This window comes from Pholcus phalangioides, unplaced genomic scaffold (genome assembly GCF_987345545.1).
Source record: "Pholcus phalangioides strain wild (caught in Gottingen) unplaced genomic scaffold, Ppha-v1.0 ptg000008l_1, whole genome shotgun sequence".
Lineage (NCBI taxonomy): Eukaryota > Metazoa > Arthropoda > Arachnida > Araneae > Pholcidae > Pholcus > Pholcus phalangioides.
Window position 1 is genome coordinate 27,623,340 of NW_028301601.1, and position 26,147 is coordinate 27,649,486.

Sequence of the window (26,147 nt, forward strand, 5' to 3'; positions counted from 1 at the left end):
TTCAAGACAACGTAAGATAAATATACTGGGGGAGGGGGGGGGATATAATGAGTGTTTTTTTCATGAGTTGTGTACTGATGATGATGCCTGTCCAGGTGACCAAATGTTCATCCATCATGAGGGGACAGATTTGGTATTTTTTCGCTATTTCAGTTTTTTTTAATACTAAAAATCATGAGGAACTAAATTTTGGCAATAATACAGGTCCAATTCAAAAAATTTGAATAATATGAAAAATATATATTGCACATTTACAAATTGATTTTATTTCACTGGAATGCCCACAATTTGCAAACTACGCCGTCCGATTCTATCATACTTTTGAAGAAAACATGTAACATATAATTCTAAATTGAAACTTTACAAAAATTTAGAGAAAAAAAATTAGCAAAATTACAATTGTTTTTGACTTGCTTCAAAAAATTACGATAATGTTATAAAACTCATGGTAAATCGCTCAATATTTTGTGGAATCTCCCTTAATCATATTAACCTCTCGTAAATGATTTCGCATGTTATCCACTAGATTGTTTCCACAATCATTTTTACTGATACTTGCTCACGTGGTCTTCAAACTCATTGAAAGTTCATTTTTGTCTTTTGGAGCAAACTTTTGAAAGCGTTTCTTCATGACACCCCATAAGTTTCCGATAGGGCTCAAATCTGATGAATTTGAAGGGCAAGGAGAGAGAGAGAAACAATTTTTTTTTCCATCGAGCCAGGCAGTGGTCGATTTCGAAATGGGAGAAGGCACACGGTCTTGTTATAGAAGATGAATTCATCCTCCAATAAATCTTGCTGTGTCCAATAAAACCACAGCGGCATAAAAGCCGCTGTGGTGGTCGAGTGGTTATAGTGACGGACTCGCGATGTGAGGATCCGGGTTCGAACCCCACAGTGGTGGTCGGCTGAAGTTGGTTTTCTGTGGTTCCCAACTTCAAGGCGCAAATGTGAGCCGATCTCCCCGTTAAAAAGTCTCGCCACAGAGAGCAACAGTCCTACAACGGTAAATCATTCAATCATAACACTTCACTCATAGTTTGAAAAACTGGTGGCAGATGGCAGCACTACACATAACAAGCATTACAGAGAAACAAAAAACTTCACGTCAGGTTTCACTACACGTACACGCATATTCCCGCATGTACCGATTCGTTGGGGGTTCCGCGGGGGGTGTGGGTGTGGGCGGGGTGCATGTGTGGTGTGGCAGTAGTAGGTAGGGCCTCCAAAAAATGGCTCGGGGGATCCATGATGTTCTTAAGTCAGCCGCCTCGTTGGGCAATTTGCCTGTTGTGGCGTTGTATTTGTATTGTATTGTATCTTCAGCCGATATTATCATGTAGTATTCTAGAATTTCTCGACTCTTTTGTGTGTCGAAATTCACTCTTCCGGTCAAAATACAAAGCTCTTTCCTGGGCCCTCAGCCAACACCACCACCTACAGAACACGGCCTCCTCACGAAGCTTGTGACGTCAATGAAGAAGAAGACCATTTATCCTATTGCCAATTGGATATACTACAAAAAAATTAAAACTATCGCATGCATCGGCCTGCTATATCCGATGGCAATAAGTAAATGACCATCTTCAGTGACGTCACGAGCTTCGTGCGGAGACCTTGTTCTATAGGTGGTGTTGCTTGCTTCAGCCCTGATGCATCCCCCATACCATAACGGAAGTAGCAAACTTCAATGACCGCTTTATGCGCTGCTTGAGACGCTAAACACGGATGTCTGGATAACTTGATCGCCGAGGGGCACACGGGATACCGATTCATCACTGAAATATGCCCTATTCCAGTGCTGGTCACCCCATCCTTCGTCACAGTGGTGGTCGGCTGAAGTTTTACTTGTGGTTCCCAACTCCGAGGCGCGAATGCGAGCCGATCTCCACTTTAAAAAGGTTTCGCCTCAAAGATTAACAATCCTACAACGGTACAGTTATTCAATCACTGCACTTCACTCGCAGTTAGGAAAATTAACGGCAGATGGCGACACTATACATAGCAAGCAGTACACCGAAACAAACTTCACGTTAGGTTCACAACACGTACACGCACATTCCAACATGCACCAATTCATCAGAAATTCCGCAGAGGAGTGAGGACGAGGTGCATATATAGTTTAGTAGTTAAAGTAGTCGTCGTCCTGGTCACCCCATAACTGCCTTTGCTCGCACCGCCGTAATCCAGCATTCCTTTGTTTGTGTGAAAGGATGGGATTTCTTTTTGAGCACACGGGATTTTTATATCCATAATGACTGGGGTATGACGCATTAACACCAAGTTCTTTCCACTTTCTACGTATGAACCTGACGGTACGAGAGTGGTTTTATCTCACGATGTTTTTTTCAGTCTTTAGGCCTACTGTCTCGCAGTAGTAATTGGCTTACGACCACTATTTGCGCGTTTTCTCTGGAAATTGCTATCAGATGAGCTTCTTAAATATTTACTCCCACTTACTTGAGTGCACTTTGCTTTCTGGGCGATCATCTGCTGGGTAAATCTTTCTTGCGGAGATTCACTACTAGATATTTCAGAGCATCTGTTAAATCTGTTAAAATTGAACATAACCGTTTTAAAAGCCTTCCTTTATATATATATTATATATAATACAATATGAAAAAAATGATGAATCTCCAATGTGAAAAAAGTGATGAATTTTCTATGTGAAGACAACGATAAATTTGCATTGTGAGAGAAACGATGAATTCACGATATAAAATCAACCACATGGTTATCATCGTTATTGACTACATGATTGGTACACCAACAAAACCTATGACCACAATTATCATGACACCTGTAAAGATGATACACTTAATGTTATTTGAATTAAAAAACATAATGTTTTGCAATTATGTTGCATGACCAAACCTTGATTACCGAAATTCCAAAAAAAAAAAAAATCCCCAAATATAATTCCATATCGAATTAAATTCTCTCAAGTCATCGTCGGCTTGAGACACGTGCATAAATAAAATAAAACAAAATTTCTGACGCGTAGCACCCATAAAATTGTTTTCGTTTCACTCTGCAATGACGTCAAATCGAACTGATGAACGATGAAAACAAAGGATAAATTTTTTGAGAAAATACATTATACAGAGAGAGAGATAGTTTTCAAATAAAATCTTTCTTGTCAATGTTTGAAATCGCCATCTATAGGCAATGAAGTGAAAGAAAAATTCGTGATTCCCGTCTTTGTGTGTTTTCCTCAAACATAAGTTGATTCTCACGCATCGTGGGTTGTTGAATGCTACGAAGTCACCTCTGTGACACATGAAATGTCATCGAATGTCACAGAGGTGACTTTGGTAGCAACTTCCCATTTGTGATACTTATCACCAGGTGATTTTGCTCGTTATTTACATATTCCCAATGCTCTTTATATCGCCAGTTGACTTTAGTCTCAATGTCTATTTACAATGCCTTATATTAGCAGGTGACTTGAGTCCTATCTTGTATTTTCAATGCTTTTTCTATTACCAGGGGACTTAAGTCGTAATTTTTATTTATAATAATCTTTTCACCAGGGGGGATAGTCTAGTCGTATTTTTTTTTATTTATAATTATCTTTATGACCAGGTGAGACCGTCCTAACGCTTATTTGTAATAATCGTTCCACCAGGGGTTAGTCTAGTCCTAATATTTTATTTAGTACTCTCTTTATGACCAGGTGACTTTATAGTCCTAACTTTTATTTTAACCTTTATCACCAGGTGACTTCGGTCGCAATTTTTATTTTTAATGTTATTTATCTCATCAGGTGACGTTCGTCCTAATTCTTATTTTTAATGACCTTTGTCAACGGGTGACTTTCAACCTAATTTTAATTTTTTAATGATTTTTGTCAAAAGGCGACTTCTGTCCTAATTCTTATTACAAATAAGAATTAGGACGGAAGAAAAAAACTTTAGACACTAAAAATTTCTCTTCGAGGAATTCATTGCGACCCATTCCTGCATACTCCTGTGATTGGGATTATCCTTCCAGAATATACGTAGGATGGCAGGGCAGTCATCGTGGAATAGCGATTGGTTTAAGGTCTCTTGAAGCCTTAGCCTGATTCGCACGCTATCTTTGAGCGCAAGTGTGACGTCGATGTTATCGCTATAGTCAATCACTGACCCCCATGCAGCTTTTTTTGAATTATCACACGTCACTTGAAGCGGCAAAACCACTTCTTTGTTCAATGATGTTGGACCCATCTTTCTAGGTGCCTTACGATTGGCAAAAGCAATAACACTGACGTCACATTTAGCTCAAACACGGCGGATGAGCCAACCTTACGTTTCCAAGTAGCTCCAACCAACTTCAAGGCGCGAATGCGAGCCGATCTCCCCTTTAAAGTCTAATAGTACAAATGCAATTCAATCATAACACATCACTCACTTCACTTCTGAAATATAGATGGCGGCACTAAAAAATCAAACACACAACACTACATACGCACTGAGACTGTTAGGTACACACACAGTTACACTTTCGGCACAACTCCCTAGGTGGTAAATCGCCCATAGATGGTGATAGACCTGAGCTGTGTTCGGTTTGAAAGAAAGAAATAAAGTTTCCAAGTAGCTCGTGGTGAGCATGTAGCGACAAGAATCACACATATTACATATTCATACATAGAATTTCAATCATGTGTAGAGTATGTATCAACAACATTAGCCATGGTACCATGTGCGATTTTTTTTTTTTTTTTTTTTTGTCGATCTCTTCATCTATAACATACATTTCAAGTTATATAGTTTCATAATCTCCGTCTACGGCGTATATGTGTCTGCCAGGCCAACACCATCTATATCAGACGACCTCCGTGCAAAGCTCGTGACGCCACTGAAGAAGGTCATCTCACCTATAGCCATTGAATATACTACAAAAAGGATAAAGATGGCGCATGCGTGTCGGTCTGCTATATCCAATGGCTATAGATGTGATGACCTTCTTCAGTGACGTCACGAGCTACGCGCGAAGGCCTTCTGCTATAGGTGGTGTTGGTCAGGCACGTGTCCAATAATTTTTAAATTGTCCATTTTATATTATTTTGCGCAAACCAGATACAAAACAAAAAACATACCAAAAGTATGTTATTTGAGGGTTGCCATGGAACACAACCATATGCAAATGTTATTCTAATACTCCGCTGATATCGATTATTTTCCGTGTATGAACCGATTAACTATTTTTTTTGCGTGAGAGCGAGACATTTATGAAAATCTCAATTAGCAGAGCCGATATCTATCAGCTAATTACTCGGATATCGGGTTCGAACACTAATATCAGCTTCGAGATTCAGTTCCGATTTGATTAATACGCATTTCATATAAAAAGGGACAGAAAACATTTTCATTTCCTCATTGATCAAAAACGTCCAAGGTCAATCAATTAATCGTGATTGCTGAAGCTGTAGCTTCAAAAAATCCCAATGAACAATGTATAAAACTAGTTTTGGAACCTATCATTTCAAACTGTTGGTATGCAGTTGGTATACATTGCTCGAATACAAATACAACGCCACAACAGGCAAAATGCCCAACGAGGAGGCTGAGAAAAAGATGCCCATAACAAATATGGATATCGTATATTTCAAAACCGATCAGCTCATGGGTTGTAAGTTTTATAAAAGCACTTTTACAAAACTTTTATAGTGTAATCCAGGCCTAAAGCCGGCTTTACACTATAAAAGTTTTAGAAAAGTTATTTTATAAAACTTGGAAAATACAACCAATAAACGCATCGGTTACATTTGAGCGAATGCAACCGATGCTCTTATAAGTTATTTTTTCAAGTTTAGCAAAAGGTATGTTATCAAACTTATATAGTGTAATCTCGGCCTAAGGCCGGTATTTTAAACTATAAAAGTTTGATAAAAGTCATTTTATAAAACTTGCATAAAATAATGTAACCAATACGCACATTGGTTGCAATCGAGCGAGTGTAACTGATGCTTATTGATTGCATTTTACAAGTTTTATAAATGAACTATTATAAAACTTTTATAGTGTAATCCCAGCCTAAGGGTGGATTCATATCTACAGACACTCGCCGTGTCGTTTCAGACACAGTGACCACTCCTTAACATAAAAAATCTATCTGCGTCTGCGCAGCCACGATACGACAGACATGAATACGTTCATTTGGTTTAATGCTAAAGAATTGTATGCCGTGTGTGTGAATCCACCCCAGTTTTCACTAGTGCTTCCTTGCAATTTCCAATGAACAAGAGTACCCCAGAGATGATCGTTTCTCAACTCAGCACTCACACGAGAACCCTTCGATCGAACACCTAAGGCTGCGCTCATGATGGAGCGAAGAGGTACGAGTTACAAGGAATGCGACTAGGGAGGAAAAAAATGCATAGGAGTGGAGGAAGAGATGTCCGGATGTCTGCACATAGTAAAGAAGAAGGAGGAGGATAGAGAAAATGACCAGAAGGGTTCTGAAATGTAAGGAGTGTAATGATGATGATGATCCTTCTGTATAGAAGGGGGAAAGAAAAAAGGGAGAAACGGGACCAATAGCGAAAATCAGCAGATCGAGGTAAAAACGAACAGGTTTTTTCAGGTCGCGTACCTCGTTGAGTGTGGCCTCTTTCTTTGCTTCGCCTCGCCTCTCGAGTATGTGCGGTGTAGAGCAAAACAATACAATTGTTTTCGTCGCTATAGTCTATGTTATACACTCCCGTACCACTTGGTCGTCGCGCTATGTGCGCGGCATAGGTAACCCAAAACCCATAATCCCCCTTCAGTCAGAGAGGGAGAGCATGGCGGGAGGCGCTCGTGCTCCTCTCCCAGGAAATTTTTTTTTTTTTTTAAATATTGTCATTAAAAAATGAATTTTTTTTCAATAAATGTTTTATACAGTGGAATCCCGTTATAACGAACTCCAAGAAACCTGACAAAACCACTTCGTTAATACGAAATTCCGTTATAAAGGAATTCGAGGCCTTTGTATTGTTCCTATGCAAGACTATCTAGGGGATTAGAAAAGTGTTCATTAAAACGAGATTTTTCGCTATAACGGTATTCGTTAAAACGGGATTCGACTGTATGCTATTTCAATCAATTTCTGTTAATTAAATTTTTTTTTAATCCTCGTGGTCCCCCCCCCCGGAGTCCTTAACCTTCTAATAGTACCCCTTGTATTTCAATAGTACCCAAATAAACAAGGAATTCGAATTCGGAATGGGTAATATACTGTGATCAAGGCCTGGAATTATGCCGCAATTATAGTATTAAACTTTTATAAAAGTTAGTTTAAAAAACTTGAGAAATTCAACCAATGAGTGTATTGGTTACATTCCAGCGAATGTAACCAATAGGCTTATTGGTTGCTTTTTTCAAGTTTTGTAAAAGACCTTTAATTAAACTTTTATGATGTAATTCCGGCATTAGGCTGGGATTACATCCCCATGCGTTTTAACAAAAACCCATTACAACTCATTCCGCCAAACATCAAAAACCCATTACAACTCATTCCGCCAAACATCAAAAACCCATTACAACTCATTGCGCTAAACATCAAAAACCCATTACAACTCATTGCTCGAAACATCAGAAAGAAAGCCAAAAAAATCATCATTAATTACCAAATTATCTCGAAGAAGAAAAAACGAAAAAAGGGGGAAAAAAACCTAAAATTGCTTTTCATAACATGCTAAAACTGTTTTAAGAAATATCATCCTTGTAAGCGGCTTTGACGAGATATCTCGCTTCTTTTTTACTATTGACAAATTCATTACAAGAAATTTTGGTGTTGACAAGAACAGCTTTTTTGTAATATATCTAGGTAACGTGTAATAATATGGGTAACATGCATGTAAATCCTGATTTCATAATGGAACACACAATTTCCCCCTACACCTCTAACTTTGCTGCACAAAATCAGCCTACTTCACTAAATATATAGGACATTTTTTAGAGGGCTTAGTGATTTCTGTTATGCTCGTAAAAGAGTTGAACCATATAACACATATTGTTACATTCATTCCAATTCCATCCCTAAAATATTTCTCAGACCTCTGACAGATTTGACGCCACCTCATGCACTCATTTGGGAACCACAGAACCAAAATATTAATGCAAAAGTTTAGTAAAAATCCACATGCATTTCAACAAAAACCCATTACAACTTGTTGCACTAAACGTCAGAAAGAAAGCCAAAAAAAAAAATCCTCGTTAATTATCAAATTATCTCGAAAAAAAAAGGGAGAAATGCTAATATTGCTTTTATAACATGCTAAAAATGATGTTAGGCTGGCATTACACTATAAAAGTTCTAGAAAAAAGGTATTTTATAAAACATGGAAAATGCAGCCAATAAGTAAATTGGTTATATTACAGCGAATGTAACCGATGCTCTTATTGATTGTTTTTTTCAAGTTTTGTAAAAGATATTTCATAAAACTTTGTGTAACGCCGGCCGTTTATAAACAATCCCTACATTTCTAGCTACATTGTAGAAATTTATCGCATCGTGATTGGCCGAAATGAGTGATGAACCATTACGTCACTCATGGTGAAAATTTTGCTGGCGACGTTTAACTATAGATACATTTAATTGTGCTTGTGAACCCGACATCTATCGTTGGAGTAACGGTTATTGTACGAAACCCACGTACCGAAGTGTTCGATTCTGTCTGAGAAACGCATCCAAATTTATTTTCCCATCCTTCCATCTTTGCTGCTATCTACTGATTTACTAAAAAATATTTCCATTTTTGTTTCTGATTTAATCAAATGTGGTTCACGTGCATCGAGAAGACAATAATAATGACTCGCGAAGCTGGGCCCATCTATCATTTACTGTTTCAATAAAAAATCCTTTCGTTTTCCGTTAATGAACTTTGAAATTCAGTTTCGCCCAAAACTCCGCCTCTCCTGACGTCTTGCTAGTTTTTTTGCTCACAGTAACCAATCACCGGCGTGCTAATGTTTCCTGTGTTACTAAGAAAGTAAGGGATTGTAATTCCGGGCCTTAAAAATATATACCCTCTTGGCGTCATTGGCGAGACATCTCGACTTCTTAGAAGCCTTTGATTTCATTATTGAGAAACCTAGATATTTTTGAAAATGGATTCCTCAAAATTGAACTCATTCTTCCTACTCACTTTATTTTTCACTTGTTTAAAATTGAAGAAAGCCTACTTCATTAAAAAAAAACACATGTCATTTCATACAGGGTTTCAGGATTTCTGTTTTGCCGATCAAAGGGTTAAAACCATGACAAGCTAATAGAAAATCACAGCCCGTATTATTCCCCCCCCCCCCTTAAAATATCTCTCAACTCCTCTGACATATCTAATGGCGCCGGATACCCATTTGAGAATTACAAAACTTAAACATTAACACAAAAATTTAGTATATATAAAAACCCCTACACATTTTCAAGAAAAATTAAATATTGGCAAGCTCAAATACTTTGTAAAATATCTGGGTAAGGCCGGAACCACACTATAAAAGTTTGATAAAAAATCTTTTACAAAACAGTCAATAAGCCTATTGCTTACATTCGCTCGAATTTAACCAGTATGCTTACTTGTTGCATTTATCAAGTTCTATCAAAGAGCTTTTACAAAGCTTTTGTAGTGTTATGCCGGCCTAACACACGTTACGCATACGTAATAATTTGGGTAGCATAATATATCTAACTTTGATTTTTCACAATGAAACATTTTTCCCTATACCTCTATGCTACTTAAAATCGGAAGAAAACCTACTTTACTAAATGCATAGGGGGCATTTTATAGAGGGTTTAGTGACTTCTGTTACGCCGGTTGAAGGGTTAATATGTCAGGGTACGAACAAAGCACACGTTGGCTTTCGTTTCTGCGAGTCAGCGCCGTTACGGATTGATTAAAAACACAAAAAATTCAGGTTTTCAACCAAGCAGCAACGGCGCCGACTTACGGAATCGGAAATACCCTTACACACCGGTAAAAGGTTTACATCACGACACGTATAATTTCATTTTCAATCCAATTCCATCCTTAAAATATTTCTCAGCACCCCGACCGATCTCACGGGCACCCATTTAGGGGGGAATCAAGTAATTAAAATATTTATTATACAGAAATTCAGTAAAAATCACTAAGCGCATTTCAACAAAACTATTGCAGCTTGTTGCTCCAAACGTGAGGAAAAAAACAACGAAAATCCTGGTTAGAAAGAAAGGGGGAAAAAATCCCCTCGTTAATTACCTAATAATCTCGAAATACAGAAAAAAGGGGGAAAAAAATGCTAAAATTTCTTTTCAAATTTCGCGGCGCAAAAAAAAAAAAAAAAATTATCGATTTCATCCAGCCCTCCATAATGATGATACCGATTCCAACTTACAATATGGACATAACCTACAGCTGTGGTAACCTTGCTCCGCTATGTTTGGCGTCTTCTACATCATGACGTCAGGGCCTTATTACAACCAGTAAAAAAATAATAATAATAATAAGGCCTAGTAAAAAAAAAAAAGGTAGAGCCGCGAGGCTGGCCTTCTATTTAAATGCAGGTCGCGCATCGGCGGAGAGTTTCGTGGCAAGTCGTGAAGAAGACGAGGAAGGGCTCACATCATTCTCTTTGTCCGTTTCCGGGCAGTCAGGCCTCCTTTTTATAGTAGCCTTTACCTATATATCATTTGAAAAACGTGCGATTGGAATTTGGGCCACTGAAATTTTTTAAAATTTTATACCCCTTTTTTTAGAATTTTTAAATTTTTTTAGTAATTTATTTTTTTTTTGTGATGGATCTCTTGTCGGAATTACACAATCGGTACACGAATTTGATGGAAAATGGAGGTGAGTGATATTTTTTGAAAACTTTAAATTTTTTGGGGTTTTTTTCAGTGAATTTCCGATATTTGCATTTGCTAGAAATTTTTCTAATTCAGGTAATTTTTAATTTTTTGTGAATTTCTAAATATTGGGGAGTTTTTTTAACGGTGCATTGCAAGTGTTCGCTAAATACGCATCTAGATGAGTGATTCACTCGTCAAAATTGAATTTTACTGTTCCGAATTCGTTGAGGAGTAAAACCACTCAAAGTTTTAGGTAATTTTGTTTTTTTTTTCATTAAAAACTCTTATTACAAAATTACGCCTTAAATTTTTGGAAAGGAGTGACGCCAAAAACAATTTTTGTTCGTAATTTAACTCCTGGTGCATGCTAGTAAATTTTAAAGTTTATAATTTATATCGGAAATGCACCCCACTCAAATTACTATCAAGTACGGTGAGTGATTTCCAATTTCTTTTTAATGTAATTTTTACTGAACACTTTCTAGTTTTAAAACCGATATCCCAAGATTTTTATAGAATATTCAAAAATTCGCGCTAAATTTTCTGGGACGTCAATGATGGCCGTATATCAGTACTCTATTACCCCTTATGTTGATTATTTTCGAGTTACGAGCACCGTTTCGGGCAAAAATCTAGTTTTGAAGCCCTAAATTTGATTTCCCGTCCCCAGTTTATGGCGCTCTTGAAATTCCGATCAAAAATTTCGTACGTCATTTATGAAAAAGTTTACCAAAATTTTAAACTCAAATTTACAATCTTTCTGAATTTTTGGAATTTGTGTCTGAGCAAATTTTGAAGTTTTGTTATAAATAGCGTATTACTGAAAATATGCCAATATTTAGCAAATACCACGTAATTTCTGATTTTTTATTAATTTTTAAAATGTAATTTTTTATTGCGTTTTTCTATTTTCTAAAAGCTACTTTGTGTTTTTATGTTAAACAAGATTTTTTTTTTTCATCCCCCACCAATTTATTCCAAAAGAACTCGCGCTAAATTTTTTCAAATGGCAAAATTTCTTATTGTTGCCATAAAGCTGCTGTTTTTCCGAGTAACTAAGTTTCAAGGTTTGGACATCAAATTTGATTCCCTTCCAGTTTATGGTAGCCTTTTTCGAAATTCCATCCGAAATTTCGTACGTCGTTGCAGGAAAGGGCTGTTTTTAAAATTTCGAACCTTGATTTTTTAGGTTATACCTTGTTGCTTCAATGAGCTCTCGTTTGAAATTTTAAAGTTTTAAACCTACCATTCCGATTCGGAAAAATTTAAAACTTACTCCTAATGGCAAAAAAAAAAACAATTTACTAGAACAGTTATCAATTTTTAGGTTAGTTTTGCACGTTGGGCCGCATCCATCCCTTTATAGTAGGCAAGCGATCGGAACACTGATTTGTCTCTCTAAAGGCTCCTAAAGTATTATGGGTTGACTATTTTTCTATCTATGTTCTGTAGATTTATTCTGCTCCCAATCACTATATTTAAATACATTCTACTCCCGTTATAACGACCTAGATTTATTGCGATCATTCCATTATAACGATTGTTGGTATTTTATCCAATGCAACTACCAACAGAGGCCGTTCAATTCAATACAACGTCCGAATGCAGCTATGCTCCATATTTTCTCTGAAAAGAAATATACGAAATCCGTGTTCTCGTTTGTCAACATTGTGTTTGACCTTGACATTTGATAAAGGAGAATTCGGTATAATATGTGCGTGTATGCAATGAATTACAATTTTTACATTTTTTTTTTAACCTGGTGCATTTTGATTTGAAACTGTTTTATACTTTGCGATTACTTTTAACACGTAGTCAAAATTTGAATTATTAGTGATATGTGAAACTGAAGTATTTAAAATTTCAGTTTTTTCTAACATATTGCTATTTTGAAACTAAGTTAGTTTTACAATGAATAGTTTTTATATCCAAATAATTATATTTTGCAGTTAATTTGAACTTTCGTTATAATGACTTCCTAACATAACGTCCGTTTTCCGTGGGTTGTTATAACGAACGTATCCACGGAATATATGCGAAAGATCGGAATTTGCGGATTATAAACCGCTGCTTATTGTCTGCGGCTTTAAGAGGTTAGAATATATACAAGATATTACGAAAAAAATTTTAAATATATGGAGGAAAAAACTTTGGATTAGTACGTCTTTTGCCGGAAAATCAAATTCGATATCTTAAATCTTATTACTGATGAACGAAATTTTTTCTATGAATTATGCTAGAAATTAGGGTACAGATAATCAACCACGTAAAGATTTGATGAAAAATCGTCAATGTAACTAATTTTGATCTATCTTGAAACTCGAATTATCCATGTTACACCTGCTCCAGTCGTTTTAAATGGATTTGAAGGGTTCGATTGCGATATAATAGCCAATTCCGATCGGGGTTGATTTCATTCGGTGTCTAAATCTATTAGAAATACCTGGAAAATCTTTGAATTTCCATGCAGACTCGTCTATTTTATACTATGTCAGAACGCGTAGCAAACTACAGTGAAGCCCCCGCTACAACGACACTCGATATAATGCTGAATCCTTTTTTATATAAACTATTTTTCGAAATCTTTCCTTAGCTAGTGAATCGCAATTCTTTATTGCGATAAATCGCTGCGTGATGAAATTTTTTGAAGTTTGGGAAAACGTTACAACGATACTTTTTACATCTCTAATAAAATCAATGTCTATCGCCACACTGTAATATGGTAAACCTTTTTAGTGACAACACACATAATCAAACTTTATTAATCAACTTTAATGTGCCAATGCGAGTTGATTTCCTCGTTAGTATTACAAGGATAACGTGTAACTCTACTTACCTGATCACTTTTTAGAAATCCTAATTGTCCTTTACGGGGTTTTAATGTTATACTCCTTAATGCGACACTTCACTCCGCTTAAGGAGTCACTTTTTGTGAAAGCACTCTTTCGAAAATTACCATTCAAATCGGAAATTCTTAGTACAGTATGCAGGATAAGTTCACAACGTTCACTCTTATCGCAAAGTATTTCAAGAACTTACTTAAGCCTACATTTCCCCTCACCTCCACTGCAAGCTTGAGATCCTTTCAACATTGGGTTATTTCTTATTTTAGATGGTTCAGATGGAATTACTTTTTTTCTTGGGATTTGTGGTTTTTGGTCAGCTTTTGCTGAAAAAGGAGTTTAAATTTGGAGGACACCCTACTGTATAAGAATAAAGTTCCCTTTTTGAATGACAAAGCATTATAGTGAAGGAATGTGAAAAATCAACCTATTAAGAAAATTTGTATCTGGCCTGAAAAGCAGATTTTTCGAATTTCTATCTTTTGGAGAAAGATTGCTTCCAATTCCACACAAACGAAACTCTCCTCAGGCTTTTTCAGTGAAAAGTAAAAATAATTTGCGGACTCGTAAAAAAAATAATTTTCCATTTATGATGTTCCAAAAGAATTGAACTGACCTACAGGACCATACTTTGGTTTTCATAAACATGAGGAAAAATTTTCGGAAGAAAAAGAATATTTTGTATTTACGTATTATTCAAATATGTAATTATGTGGCCAAGTAAACGTTAAGGAAAAACTCGAGTAATCAATTTTCATGGCTGAACTCGTTTGAATAACTTTCTTTGTGAATGTATCAATATATATAGGAAGACGGGAATCAGCGCGGTCAGGGCAAACTCCGTTTAACGAGTCATTCCGCTTACGAGGTCATATTTTTGGTCTCCCAAGAGACTTATTAACGAGGTTATTGACTGTATTTTTTTTACCGTTGTAGGTCTGTTGATCTATCATTGCTTAGTTCGGAAAAATATGGCAGCACTTAAAAATTCGTCACAACTCCTTACCCAAGGCGCTAGACCTAAGTTGCGCTTTGTTTCAAAAGTATAACAGATTTAAATACTATGTCAACACCATGAATTCGGTGGCACGTTGTTACTCTCAATCCATCCACTCCGTCCAATGAAAGTGGACCCCAGCAATGATGGAATGTTTTTATTTCCATAAATGCATTTTTTAGTTTACTGTGATTTTTGCTACCGTCCTTCATAGGTTGAGAAACGCTGGTCTGCATATGAATCCAAAGATTCAATCGATACGTGAAACGTTTTTCCAGAAATCTTCTCGCGTTGAACCAAAGAATTTTAGTTATTCCGTATGAGCTATCACTGTACCATAACATCAAACCGCTATCGATCTAAGAGGGAAAAAATATATTTACGGTGTGTTTTCAACAACTTTCCGTGAGAAATGTCCATTACAATGAATACCGGTCGCTGAGTATCTAGGTACAAGTCACGCTACTTATGTTTATCTTTTTCTCTTCCTCCATCTCCTTTTGGTTACTAATACACGTAAAAAGCTGGTAGAAACGGACCTTTTTTGAACTGTTCGACCGAAAATCCTTTCACGGGTCCTTCACAGCCACACGCATACTATATAATTCAAGGATAATTCTAGTATTACGACTAGGGTTCATTTTTTTTTTTCTTTTTTTATTTCTACTCAGTTTCCAATACTTTTTGTCGCTGTATATTTTGAAAGGTGTTCGTGTGCTTTATACAACCGACTGGTCGATTACTACAGTCGCAACTTGATTTTTCCGAGCCAACATGTTTCTAGCCCCGGACAATGCCATTTTTCAAAGCTTTACCTATTCACGAACAGGTTGTTCCATTGATCACGAGCTATTCACCTAGTCCAACTGCCTATCGAACAGTCCCGGTCGCTATGTCCCGAACTCCAGAATCTCGGAAAGTGGAGATCCCAATAATACCAATATCTATCCCGTCACTTTCGGCCAAAGATATTGATGTCCCTCTATTCCTTTTAATCGTTAGGTGCTTTAGTTAAGTTCGTTTAGGTGCCATAGTTAACCATAATTACAAAAATATATGAAGGTTTTTAATAGCTGGTTGAATCGAGGAAAGAATTAAACTGCCTTTTGCGGGGAATGGAGCCCACATTCTCACTTGCACCCAGCTGAGCTATTGAAGAAACTTCATATGAATAGCGGAGTGGCATCACACTTCACCCTAGGATAATTGTCCATAATAATCACAAAATACGCTAACTTGGCGATGACCCCCGGATCATGCCTTTTCTTTTGGCCAGGTACCTCCAGCCACATCACGAACTGGCTGGCCAAAGCCTGAATTTCGGACATTGACATAACGAACTGGCCGATTTCAGACTTTGTAGCACCACATTGCCCACTACAGACCATAAGTGGATATCGGCTCCTCAAAGGGAAGCTAATCGCCGATGGTGCATATAATGAACGTAGGGGGGTGGCGAATGTTCATCTGCACCCTTCCGCCTATGCGAATATTTTTACTGAATGGGAATGGATCGCCCCTCCCTTTCCACCTGTGCTACACGTTGAATTTGGCTGTGCAGGTATATCTGTACAGGACATACCCCAAGTGTCAAGAAAGAATAATTATATTTCACCACACCAAGTAGTTAGATGCATTCATACCGTACCGATACACCTGTAGATACGTCGAATGAAGAAGCCAATATCTTCAAATAAAGTGTGCAGGTATACCTAATGGGGAGTCCCCACACACATTGAAGTTTGCCTGCACAGGTGTACCTGATGCGCCTATAACGGAGAGCGGACTCATTCTCTTCTATCTTTGAACAAAAAATTGGTTTTGCCGCTCCAATTAACGTCTAATCGTTAGAAGCGGGATAAGAACAGCGATTAGCAATAAATATAATACTGACGCAACACTTCCCTCAAAGATGGCGGTTAAAGTCGGACTGGTGTTCCAAGCTCTATCGTATACCTGTACAGGCATTCGTATGAAAATGAGTAGCGGTCTTTAGGAAGGGAAATGATCGCGCTTAATCGCGCTGAATTGTGTTTAATTACAAAAAGGCACAGACAACTAAGTTCGTAAAACAAGCTTAGACTAGCACGGAATCGAGGGTGATTTTTAATTTTTAGTGTTTCTCTAACAGGAAGGGTTCTAGGAATCTCCACTTAATCCGTACTTGATGTCTTCACTTGCTGCTGTATTGCAAGATTCCTACTGCTCACGATTACAGCTTGGCTTCGTATTCGCGATCAACTTTTCTGTCGAACACTGCAGATTGATAAATTTGTTATCCCTTTTTAAGCAAGTTTGAAATTTTCCAGATTCGCATTATAACTGCCACATTGGAAATAGTGTTAAGAACCAGATATTTTTAAGTAGCCGAAATAAAGCGGATACAGTTGGACGAGATATCTCGGGATTTCCGCTGTAAGGTTTGATTGGTACATATCGATACACATACGTTTTTGTGTATAAACCTGTTAATTGAATGCATATTGTTAATGGGACTTCTGAGCACCTTAAAATAGAACTATCCCGAAATCTTTGTGCAACTTGATTATTTTCGCATGTGCGTGACATTGCGCATGCTTTTTGAAGTCGTACATGAATGAACTATTCTCTCGGGAGGCCATTAGGTCACAAGCCAGGGCCCCTCAATTTATTTTTTTGTAGTCCCGCACTTTTCATATGTATATATTCATACTTTTAAATCTTTGAATCCCGTATTTGTATGTGTATCGTCAAAGGGGGTCCCCGAAGTTCGTGTATAAACTGATTATTTTCGGTATGCCTGACCTCGCACATCGTTTCTGAAGTTGTATCTGAATGAACAGCGGACTTGAGAAGGGGTCTTTTTTAGGTTCGACACCAGTGCAATCCCCGATTTTATTGTGTGGTCTTGCACTTTTGTTCATACATAATTGTATGCTGCTTTAAATCTCACTGGAATGCATATCGTCCGAGGAGTCTACTAGGACTCCCAAACTTCCGAGTCGCAAATAAGAGCCGATCTCCTCATTGAAAAGTTTCGCTACAGAGCAACAGGCCTACAACGATACAATTATTCAATCATTACACTTGATTCATAGTTAGAAAAACTGGTGGCAGATGGTAGCAATACACAAGCATTACACAGAAACAAACTTCGTCAGGTTTCACTACACGCACATTCCAATATGTACAAATTCGTTAGAGGTTCCGCAGGGGAATGTAGACGAGGTACATGTATGGTTTAGTAGTAGGATTCCCAAACTAATCGTATAACCTGATTTTCTTGCCTGAACTTGCACATTTTTTTTGGATTGTATATGAAAGTGGATACATGACTGGGGGTCCTTAAGGTCCCATGATAGGTACCACCCAAATTTTTCTCTCCTTGCAACTTAATTCAAGAAAGTTTGCCAAATCGGCACTCAATGTGCTCATTTGAGGCTCATGATAGCTGCTGCCCATGGGTGGTTTGTGTGAATATAGTACTATTGAATTGTGTGAACCCAGCTATATGCAATAGGCTGGACTATTTTGATTCAGCATCGGTGTCTTGTAAACGGAGCACCAAATATCACTGATCCAAACTTTGTCGGTATGAGGTCAAGATTCGCGTTCAAATATTCTAAGGTCGAATTAACCTTAACCCGGGGTGTCGTCGATGAGCATTTTCCCCGTTATATCAAGGCTGTATTTCCCTGATGGTGGTTGTGGCGAAAGTGGACCATCCTTCGATTCTTGCCCTTAACCTCCTCCCTTCCGACAATATTTTTTTATGTAGCATATTAGTATGAATGAAGAAAAACTTTTAACCCACTTTGTTTCATGAACTTGGCCCGCAAACAAGTTTTCTTCCTTCGCCTTTTTTTACTTCCAGAATCTTCTTTGCCTTCACGGTGAACGGAATGTGAAATACCAACAGAATGAAATGTGCCTTTTTTTAAGGTCTAACGAATAATTTTTTACGCGAAAAGTCATTTTTCGTAACGCGGTGGTAATCATCTGTATTCGATTAGACGTGTTGAGGTGGTTTGAAAAATCGATATCGAGGTTCGACGTTGAGAATTGTCATTGGAGAAACTAATGTCCTCTTTGCAATTTCAAATCGGCGCATGTATTGGTGAACATTCGTTTACAGCCGATCTGATCATCGGCCAAACGTTGGTTTGTTGATTAAAGTGTCACGTAGGAAAGACTTCAGCTAACCAAGGCCAGGAAGATGGCTATATAGAATTACCCATTTGATTAATTTCTCAATGTCTCGTGGAGGGAAGCTTCCGTTTTCGGGTAATATACTGTCCCAAAATTTTATGGAATTTTGTTTTTCTAACTTTTGTAGCACTCGGTGAAACCACGAAGTTTTTTCATAGTAAAGGAAAGGCATTTTTTCAATATATTTTCATAAAATTGTATTTATAGTCGTTAATTTGTTAAAATTACGTGTCCCAAAATTTTATGAAATAAAGGCATAATTTGACAAACGCGTATTAATCAAAAACTGGTCATTTTCCCATTTTGAACGGCATCAAACAAGGATCTTCCATTTGAAAGAACAAAGCTTTGTAGGAGTTCTGGGTCCGAATTCAGTTTCCATGGTAAAGCTGTTCGTCGAGCTGAACTGTCACTCGTTGGAGAAACTTAATCAGTATATTGCTGAGATCAGGACTCGTCGGTGGCCAGTCCAGTAGTCACATTTTTTTCATTTTGAAATAGGTTTTCGCAACGTTAAAGATAAGCATGGGAGCATTGTCCTGCTGAAAAAAAAGTGCATCCCGTCTCTTATCTAGGATTGCTAAAGATGCGTGTCCATTGAATGTGGAAGTCGCTCATACCATCGCAAAACCTCCACCCTGATGTCTGCTGAAATATGAGCGTAGCTTTCCCTCAGATGGTGAAAATATTTTGTACATGCATCGACAGATCTAAATCATTACTTTTCGTCATTTACGTTCATTTCTCCCCGGAAACTTCGTGGTTTTGAGTCTGTTCTGCGTTTTGTGTTTGAATATGGTGCTTTGAGAGCTTTAGTTTAGGGACAATTTTCCATATGAACCATAAAACTCGTTTTTAATTCTTCTTGAAGCCTTAACTGGCGATATATTCAAACCAGAGGCCCGAGAAGTTTCACAAAAACATCACGGGAATAGATGTCATTCTTTTATCAGCCCATGATCGGGTTGAAGTTAGTATAGTCTTCTAGAACGTAATTTTTGGACGGTAAGGCGTCTTTCTGGCTAAATTACCCTTCTGCAATGATTCAAAACCATTGCAAAGTAAGCTATTGCATGTTTTCAACTTCAATCTCAAAATTTTGTTAATCTCTTCCACAGAACGCTACGTCGCTTTTGCCGTCTAATAAATAAGATTATCTTGTTCCTTATTCCGTCTAACGCCATTTGTAAACGTGAGGGAAGACCTCCTTCAAACCTCCAAGTTTCGAATTTGCTTATGCAATAGTTTTCATAAGCTTTTGGTACATAGCGTATAATGTAACTATCCAATTAATGCTGAGGCCATCACCATTTAACGCTTGAGTAGATTCTAAAATGCATGAGATTACATCTCTTCAGAAAGTTATGGTTCTATATCAAGGTCTATCCGGACTCGGAATTCCAGGAGGAAATTTCTTAAGTAGTTTCGGCAACCTTCTGATCGTTGAAAAAGCAAAGTAGGTTACAAGAGCAAATTTTTGTCTAACACGCGATTCAGATTCATTCACGGAATAATTCCTGTTTTCATGAAAAGCATTGCCTCCATACAATCATGAATTCCCCACCGCGATTAACGAATTAGATGGGTGATATGATCACTAATTGTTTCATTGCCTTTTCTCCACAGGATTTAGCCAATGGCTCCAACAGTTGGGGCTCGAGGCCAATAAGAATTTTCGATTTCATAAATTAGACTCGAGTAGCTAAAAAAATCGGTCACAAGACTCTGCTACCACCTGATAACAAAGATTTTAACTCTTTAAGTGGCATTGACGAGATGTGTCGCCTTCATTTAAAACCTTTATTTTCGCATTTACTCGCCCAGTTATTTTGTAAAAGTGATTTCTCAATGGAAAAACTTTTCCCTATACCTCTTAGTTTGCACCTGCTGAAAATAGGAAGAAAGCCTACTTCATTAAAATAGATATAGCATTTGGAGGGAGGAGGTTTAGCGATTTCTAATTGCTGCTTAACTGGTTAAATGCATGTACACATTAATTGGATTTCGGGAAAACTCGGTAAATTTTTTTTCCAAACTACCAATAATACGGGAGGGGATGATTGCTATCTTCACCACCCAATCATTCATCCTTCCAAATCACTCTTGTTTGAGCTTTCCATCAGGAGCTGATCAACTAATGAAAATGACTTGTGCATCCCAGCAATAAGGGTGTGAACATAATGCATCCATATTTCCGATTCTGGAGACCCGCATCGTCTCCGGTTAGTTAAACCTCAATTTTCAAGCTGAAAAGTTGAAATTCTGATTTTTAACCAACCGGAGACGCGAGTTTCCAGAATCGGAAATGCGGACGCACTATGTTCACATCCTTATGTTCAGTAACTGGTTTTCCAGGTAAGACTCATGAAATATGCAAGTCTTTAAACCATAAGTCCTAGTCTATATATCCCCGAATGCGAGTAGAAATGGCTGCTGTGGCAATAGTTGATTATCGATTTCAGTCAGAGGAGCATTTTGTTCCGCGATTCCTTCAAATCGATCGGCTCGAATATTCATTATAGATTCCTGGAAATACTTACCGCAGAGTATTGCTAGAGAGAAATCCCCATCGTTAATGGTCAGAAACGAACTCTTGCACCCAAATATCTTCAAACTACCATATAATTTGCGGTCTCTATAACCAGAATACGTAAGACCACTTAATATCTAAACTCGTTACGACGAAAATATTTCGTAATAACTGAATTCCCTTTTTAAATAGATTACTTTTGAGATTATATAACTATAACTCGGTTGTAACGACGTCGAAGATTCCTTGGAATTTTGTCGTTATAATCGAGGTTGATATTTCTCGAACTTTTTTTTGAAATAAAAAAAAAATACTCGGAAGTGTCCAATCAAATGCAAAAGTGAAGTTATTTCATTATATAATTTGGGGACCGCGGCGCATTGTATCGGAAAAAGTACGGGAAATTTTTGGGATCATTACAACCACGAGACATCGCTTATTCTCACTAAAAGTGTAAATTTTAGTAAATTGACAATTATTGCATAAAAACCCGTTGTCTTGAAATAAAGCGCAACAGGATGCAAGGAAATTCAAAGAATACAGGAACTGCAAGGAATTCAAAATTATTTTATACGGGGAAAAACATTTTTGTATTTATAATCGTGAGACTGTTTATAAATTATACGAATAATCTTCAACCTGGATTTTAATATTTGGATTAACGCGAGCTTCATCGGAGAAACGGGACATTACTTTAAGGAAAGAGTTCCCCTGTCGGGGAAAACCGAATCAAAATGACGAAAAATGGTATATCCGAGGGTGTTAAGTTTTCCCTCGACGTTGTAAGCGTAGTTTAACATAGGAATCGTTCAGTGCCGCCGAAAATGTGCTGGCCGACGCATGCGCCATCTTTACTTCAAATGTGAACAAAGTTGCCAAATATTCCTGAAATTTTGGAAGATCACAATGGCGGGGTAAATGGAGCATTGCTGCAAATTGCAGTGGATCAAAATGAATTCCAGGAAAAAACGTTCAGCAAGACTAATACGAGATTGATATTATTTGTAGTTAATTATATAAAATTTCAAACTTCAATAGAGAATTCAAGTAGGGGAATACGGAACGTATGGTCACCCGAAGTATATCAATGGCTATAGGTGAGATGACTCGACGTCCGCGACGTCACGACCTTGTCATAGATAGTGCTGGCAGTACTCCATCGAAATATTTTACCTAAATTTTCTGTACTAAAAAAATTTCCCATCGTGAGAACTTTCCTCGCCGCAAACCGTATTCAAATACATTCAATTTTTATGAATATGTAAATTATATACGAATTTATGGGACACCGCGTACTTTTTTTTTTTCCTTCATTTAAGGAAGGATCTATTTCTCTCCCAGACTTCAAGGAATACTGCAGACTGTCTCAAGGTAACGATAAGTGTTTTCGATAACGTTTATCGATCTGGCTTCCTTTTATGGAAATCACTTTAACAAAGAATCTCCTAAGTAAATAAAGAAATCGAATTACGATGTTCATCGAACATTATTGAAACTATTAGTTCATTTCGCGAAGGTCGTCTCTGAATTTCTTGCTTTTCTTAACGAGAATCGAACGAGGAAATGGCTTTTCGAGACTTCTCTAAATGTGTTCCATGCTCTGTTGCCTTTTTCTTTTTGAAGCATGGAGATGCAGACAAGATGTTAAATGAGCCCTCGCACTTACCTGAGCGTGACTTGTAATACAAGTTCCTTTTTTTGTGTAAAGATGAGTGAAGTAAAAACAATTGTCTTGTGAATATAACTACGATTATGAGTAAACCCGTGTAATAATCAGTTATTTCTTTTTGTAATATCCGAGACTAATCCTCGAAAGTTTAGTCATTGGATCTGAATGCGATTTTATACATGAACGGTGCTACGGGACGGATCGGCTTCACTGTCTACGCAGTGCGATTTCCAACGTTTTTGGTTCAGTGCAGGGCTACGAAAGCAGTGTTGTAACTAACTTGGGTTTTTGTGATGGAGGGTAAACTTCCAAATTGGTTTTTTTTTTCGCCTCCATCACTGAAATTCGGTAATTGAAGTTAAATTTTCCGCCTTAATGTTTGTCACCTGGAGTAGTTGCCCTCTCTAGTTCAGGCCCTGTACCTAAGTGACTTCATAACACGTCCAGAGGTGTACGCAGGGAGGGATTTCGCTTGGGACTTTCTCCTCCCCACGCTAATTTCACTTCAAAATTAAATTTTAAATACCGTTTTAAATTCAAATACAATATTTTAACGTGTATAAGGAACCCCCTGAATTTTTTCTAGGCTTATATTTTCCACCTTTTTTCTAAATTTTAATATGAATAACACTACCCATGACCCATTTTTTTCGACAATTTTCGGCCAAATGGGGGGTTCCCTTATACACGTTTAAAATACGGTACTTTGAAATTTTTTGCGATTTCTTGTTCCTCACCCTGTCCATTAACCAATGTCCCCACAATTCATGTACGCCCCTGGGCCAACATGAGTTTTTAGGGCCCACTTTTAGCGTTCCATAACGCATCGACCGGTATAGCAGAAATCGCTAACCCCTATAAAATGTCATCTTTTTAATGCGGGTTGTATTCAGATTTTCAAGTGCAAAGTAAGTACGAAAGCTTGTATTTTAGCACAGATAAGCCCAGAAATTTGCAAAGCTGGTTCCGCAATGAAACGAGCTTTTTAGAAAGACGAGATATCTCGTAAATTTCACGTGAAAATCATCGGGGAGTCGTTTATATGAAACGCGTTTGGCACGTTTATATAAAGTCGTTAAATATTTGTATTTTCGGGGTAAGAAAAAGGAATGTATTCTGCATTCAATATATACACGTGTATATTCTCAAAGCGAGAGAAATTTTCCTAAAATAGTTTTGCAACGAAACGAAGTGCATGTTGATCAAGTGATTCGAAATCACTCCGTGCGAATGTTATTTGCCGACGTGCGTTTTCCAAAACATTAGACGTGTTCCCGAGAAATTCTCGATCAATAACTTGTTTTTTATACAAAAAAAATTTCCTTCGTGTCTAAGTTTGCTGAAAAAAAGCTTAGAAATTAGAATTTTTCTAACTAAAACAATCGCTACTGTACCAGGAAAGAGTGAAGTCCCGCAATGCAATAATTCAATTAATGTCATTAATATTTATAAGAGATAATGCGTAAAAAATATGTATGCGGAAAATGTTTCTATTGTAACGAAGATGCAAATATCGTGCGTTTTCTGTGAATACAATTGCAATTATAAAGGTTTTTGAGTTATGGAACGGGAAACTTGGGTAGGTAACAACTTCCTCGAACCTGAGCCAAAACTGACCATTAAGAAATTTTTAATTTGTCTAGTTGTAGGTAAAAGTAGCCTTTTAAAAATAAATTGGGAAAAAAACTTAGGATAACTAATTAAATAATTAAGTCTTGACTTGAAAAAATAATCATTAAAAAAACTGAAGTAACGTGTGCGCCTCTGGAGCAAAGTGGTTAAAAATAAAATTTGATTATTGAATTTTATTTCGAAAACTCCAAGCTTTTATATTCTATTGCTTACCTACATTAATATCTACATTTCAACAGAGAATTTTGGCCCATATTGGTCCTAGGTAGAGCGAAATGTCGGTCCTTTCTGGTCTTAAAGCACGGCCACCTTGTTTTATGTGTTGAGTATGAAAATCGAAATATTAGGAATGTACGCGGAAGCTCCAGTTGAGAGTACCGCAATTTTGATACAGCGAGATATTCTGATTCTGCAATTAATGTTCTCTTCACCTGTCAGAATTTGTCTAAAAACGAGCTAATAAAGTTGCCAACCAACATTTATCACGTGATCTGGAAGATGACGCATTTTGAGAGGGGGCCCCCCCGTATCTCGTGCAACCTAAAGGCGAACCTTGAAAGTCCGTGAACTCGCGTGAGAAACGACCTTGAAGTCTCGATGTAGGTTGTAAGCGTGTTGAAATTGACCATCCCTTGATCAACGTCTTTATAATTTTCTTATTTCGACATACGAGGAACTCTCCTAACATTCTTGTCAAATGGGGCCCTCCGTATAGGAGTCTAAGTTTTTGTAATGAAATTTAATGATGGTGCTACCGAGAACTCGGGTCGCGGTATTCTGGGTACAAAAATGTGAGTATCCAATCGTGGGAATTTATCTGTAATCTGACCTCTTATCCGGCGGTTTTAGCGCTCAAGATATATTTTTGTCCTTGACGTATCGATCCTATTGAAAAAGGGTTGTAGTTTCAACTTTAGATTGCTGAGCACCCTTCTCGAAAACTTGTATTAGGATTATCCTAATCCCTGAATGCCACACTATTTTTTTTGTTAATCCATCCAATGTAGAAAATCGGGTTCTAACATTGAGACCTTTTCAGGGGGCGAGTTTCAGTGAGCACCTAAGTGCCCTCAACGTTTCTCGTGAGTTTCAAAAGGTTACCTTAAATGTTTCCGATTATTGGTAATGTGTAGTCCGAATGCAGAGAAGCAAGTTATCGCTGTTAACTTAGCGGCTAGCTTCTCCAGAAAGTATCAACTTTTCCAGAACCGCTCATGGTTGTGGGACCGATGTGGCCATGCTGTTCTCCGAACCTGGTGATGGAAGAGGCGTCTGCTCACCTGGGTACGGCCTCTGGGTGAGATCTGGGTCCCTTATTGAAATCCTAATACCAGAACATCGCTTTGTCCGGGGTGGTGTCCCGGGTTCTGAACTAGAGGGAACAACGAATTCACCCTTTAACTGTTCCTTCTGCATTGCACGGGATCGCCTAAAATGTGTACTTTCCGGGCTGACAAAGTATTCAATTTCTTCACTGGGCCTTGATTCTTATTAGAT

The 26,147-nt window shown here is 37.6% G+C and overlaps 1 protein-coding gene across 1 annotated transcript in view; it reads left to right on the plus strand.

Moving 5' to 3' along the window:
* The first annotated feature begins 10,231 nt into the window (after positions 1–10,231).
* Positions 10,232–26,147, plus strand: part of LOC149084140 (very long chain fatty acid elongase AAEL008004-like) — a 48,655-nt gene continuing 32,739 nt past the window's right edge. The window contains exon 1 of the mRNA XM_089234486.1: positions 10,232–10,792. Coding sequence (XP_089090612.1) covers positions 10,738–10,792 — 55 coding nt within the window. The 5' untranslated portion in view covers positions 10,232–10,737. The remainder of the gene's footprint in view (positions 10,793–26,147) is intronic.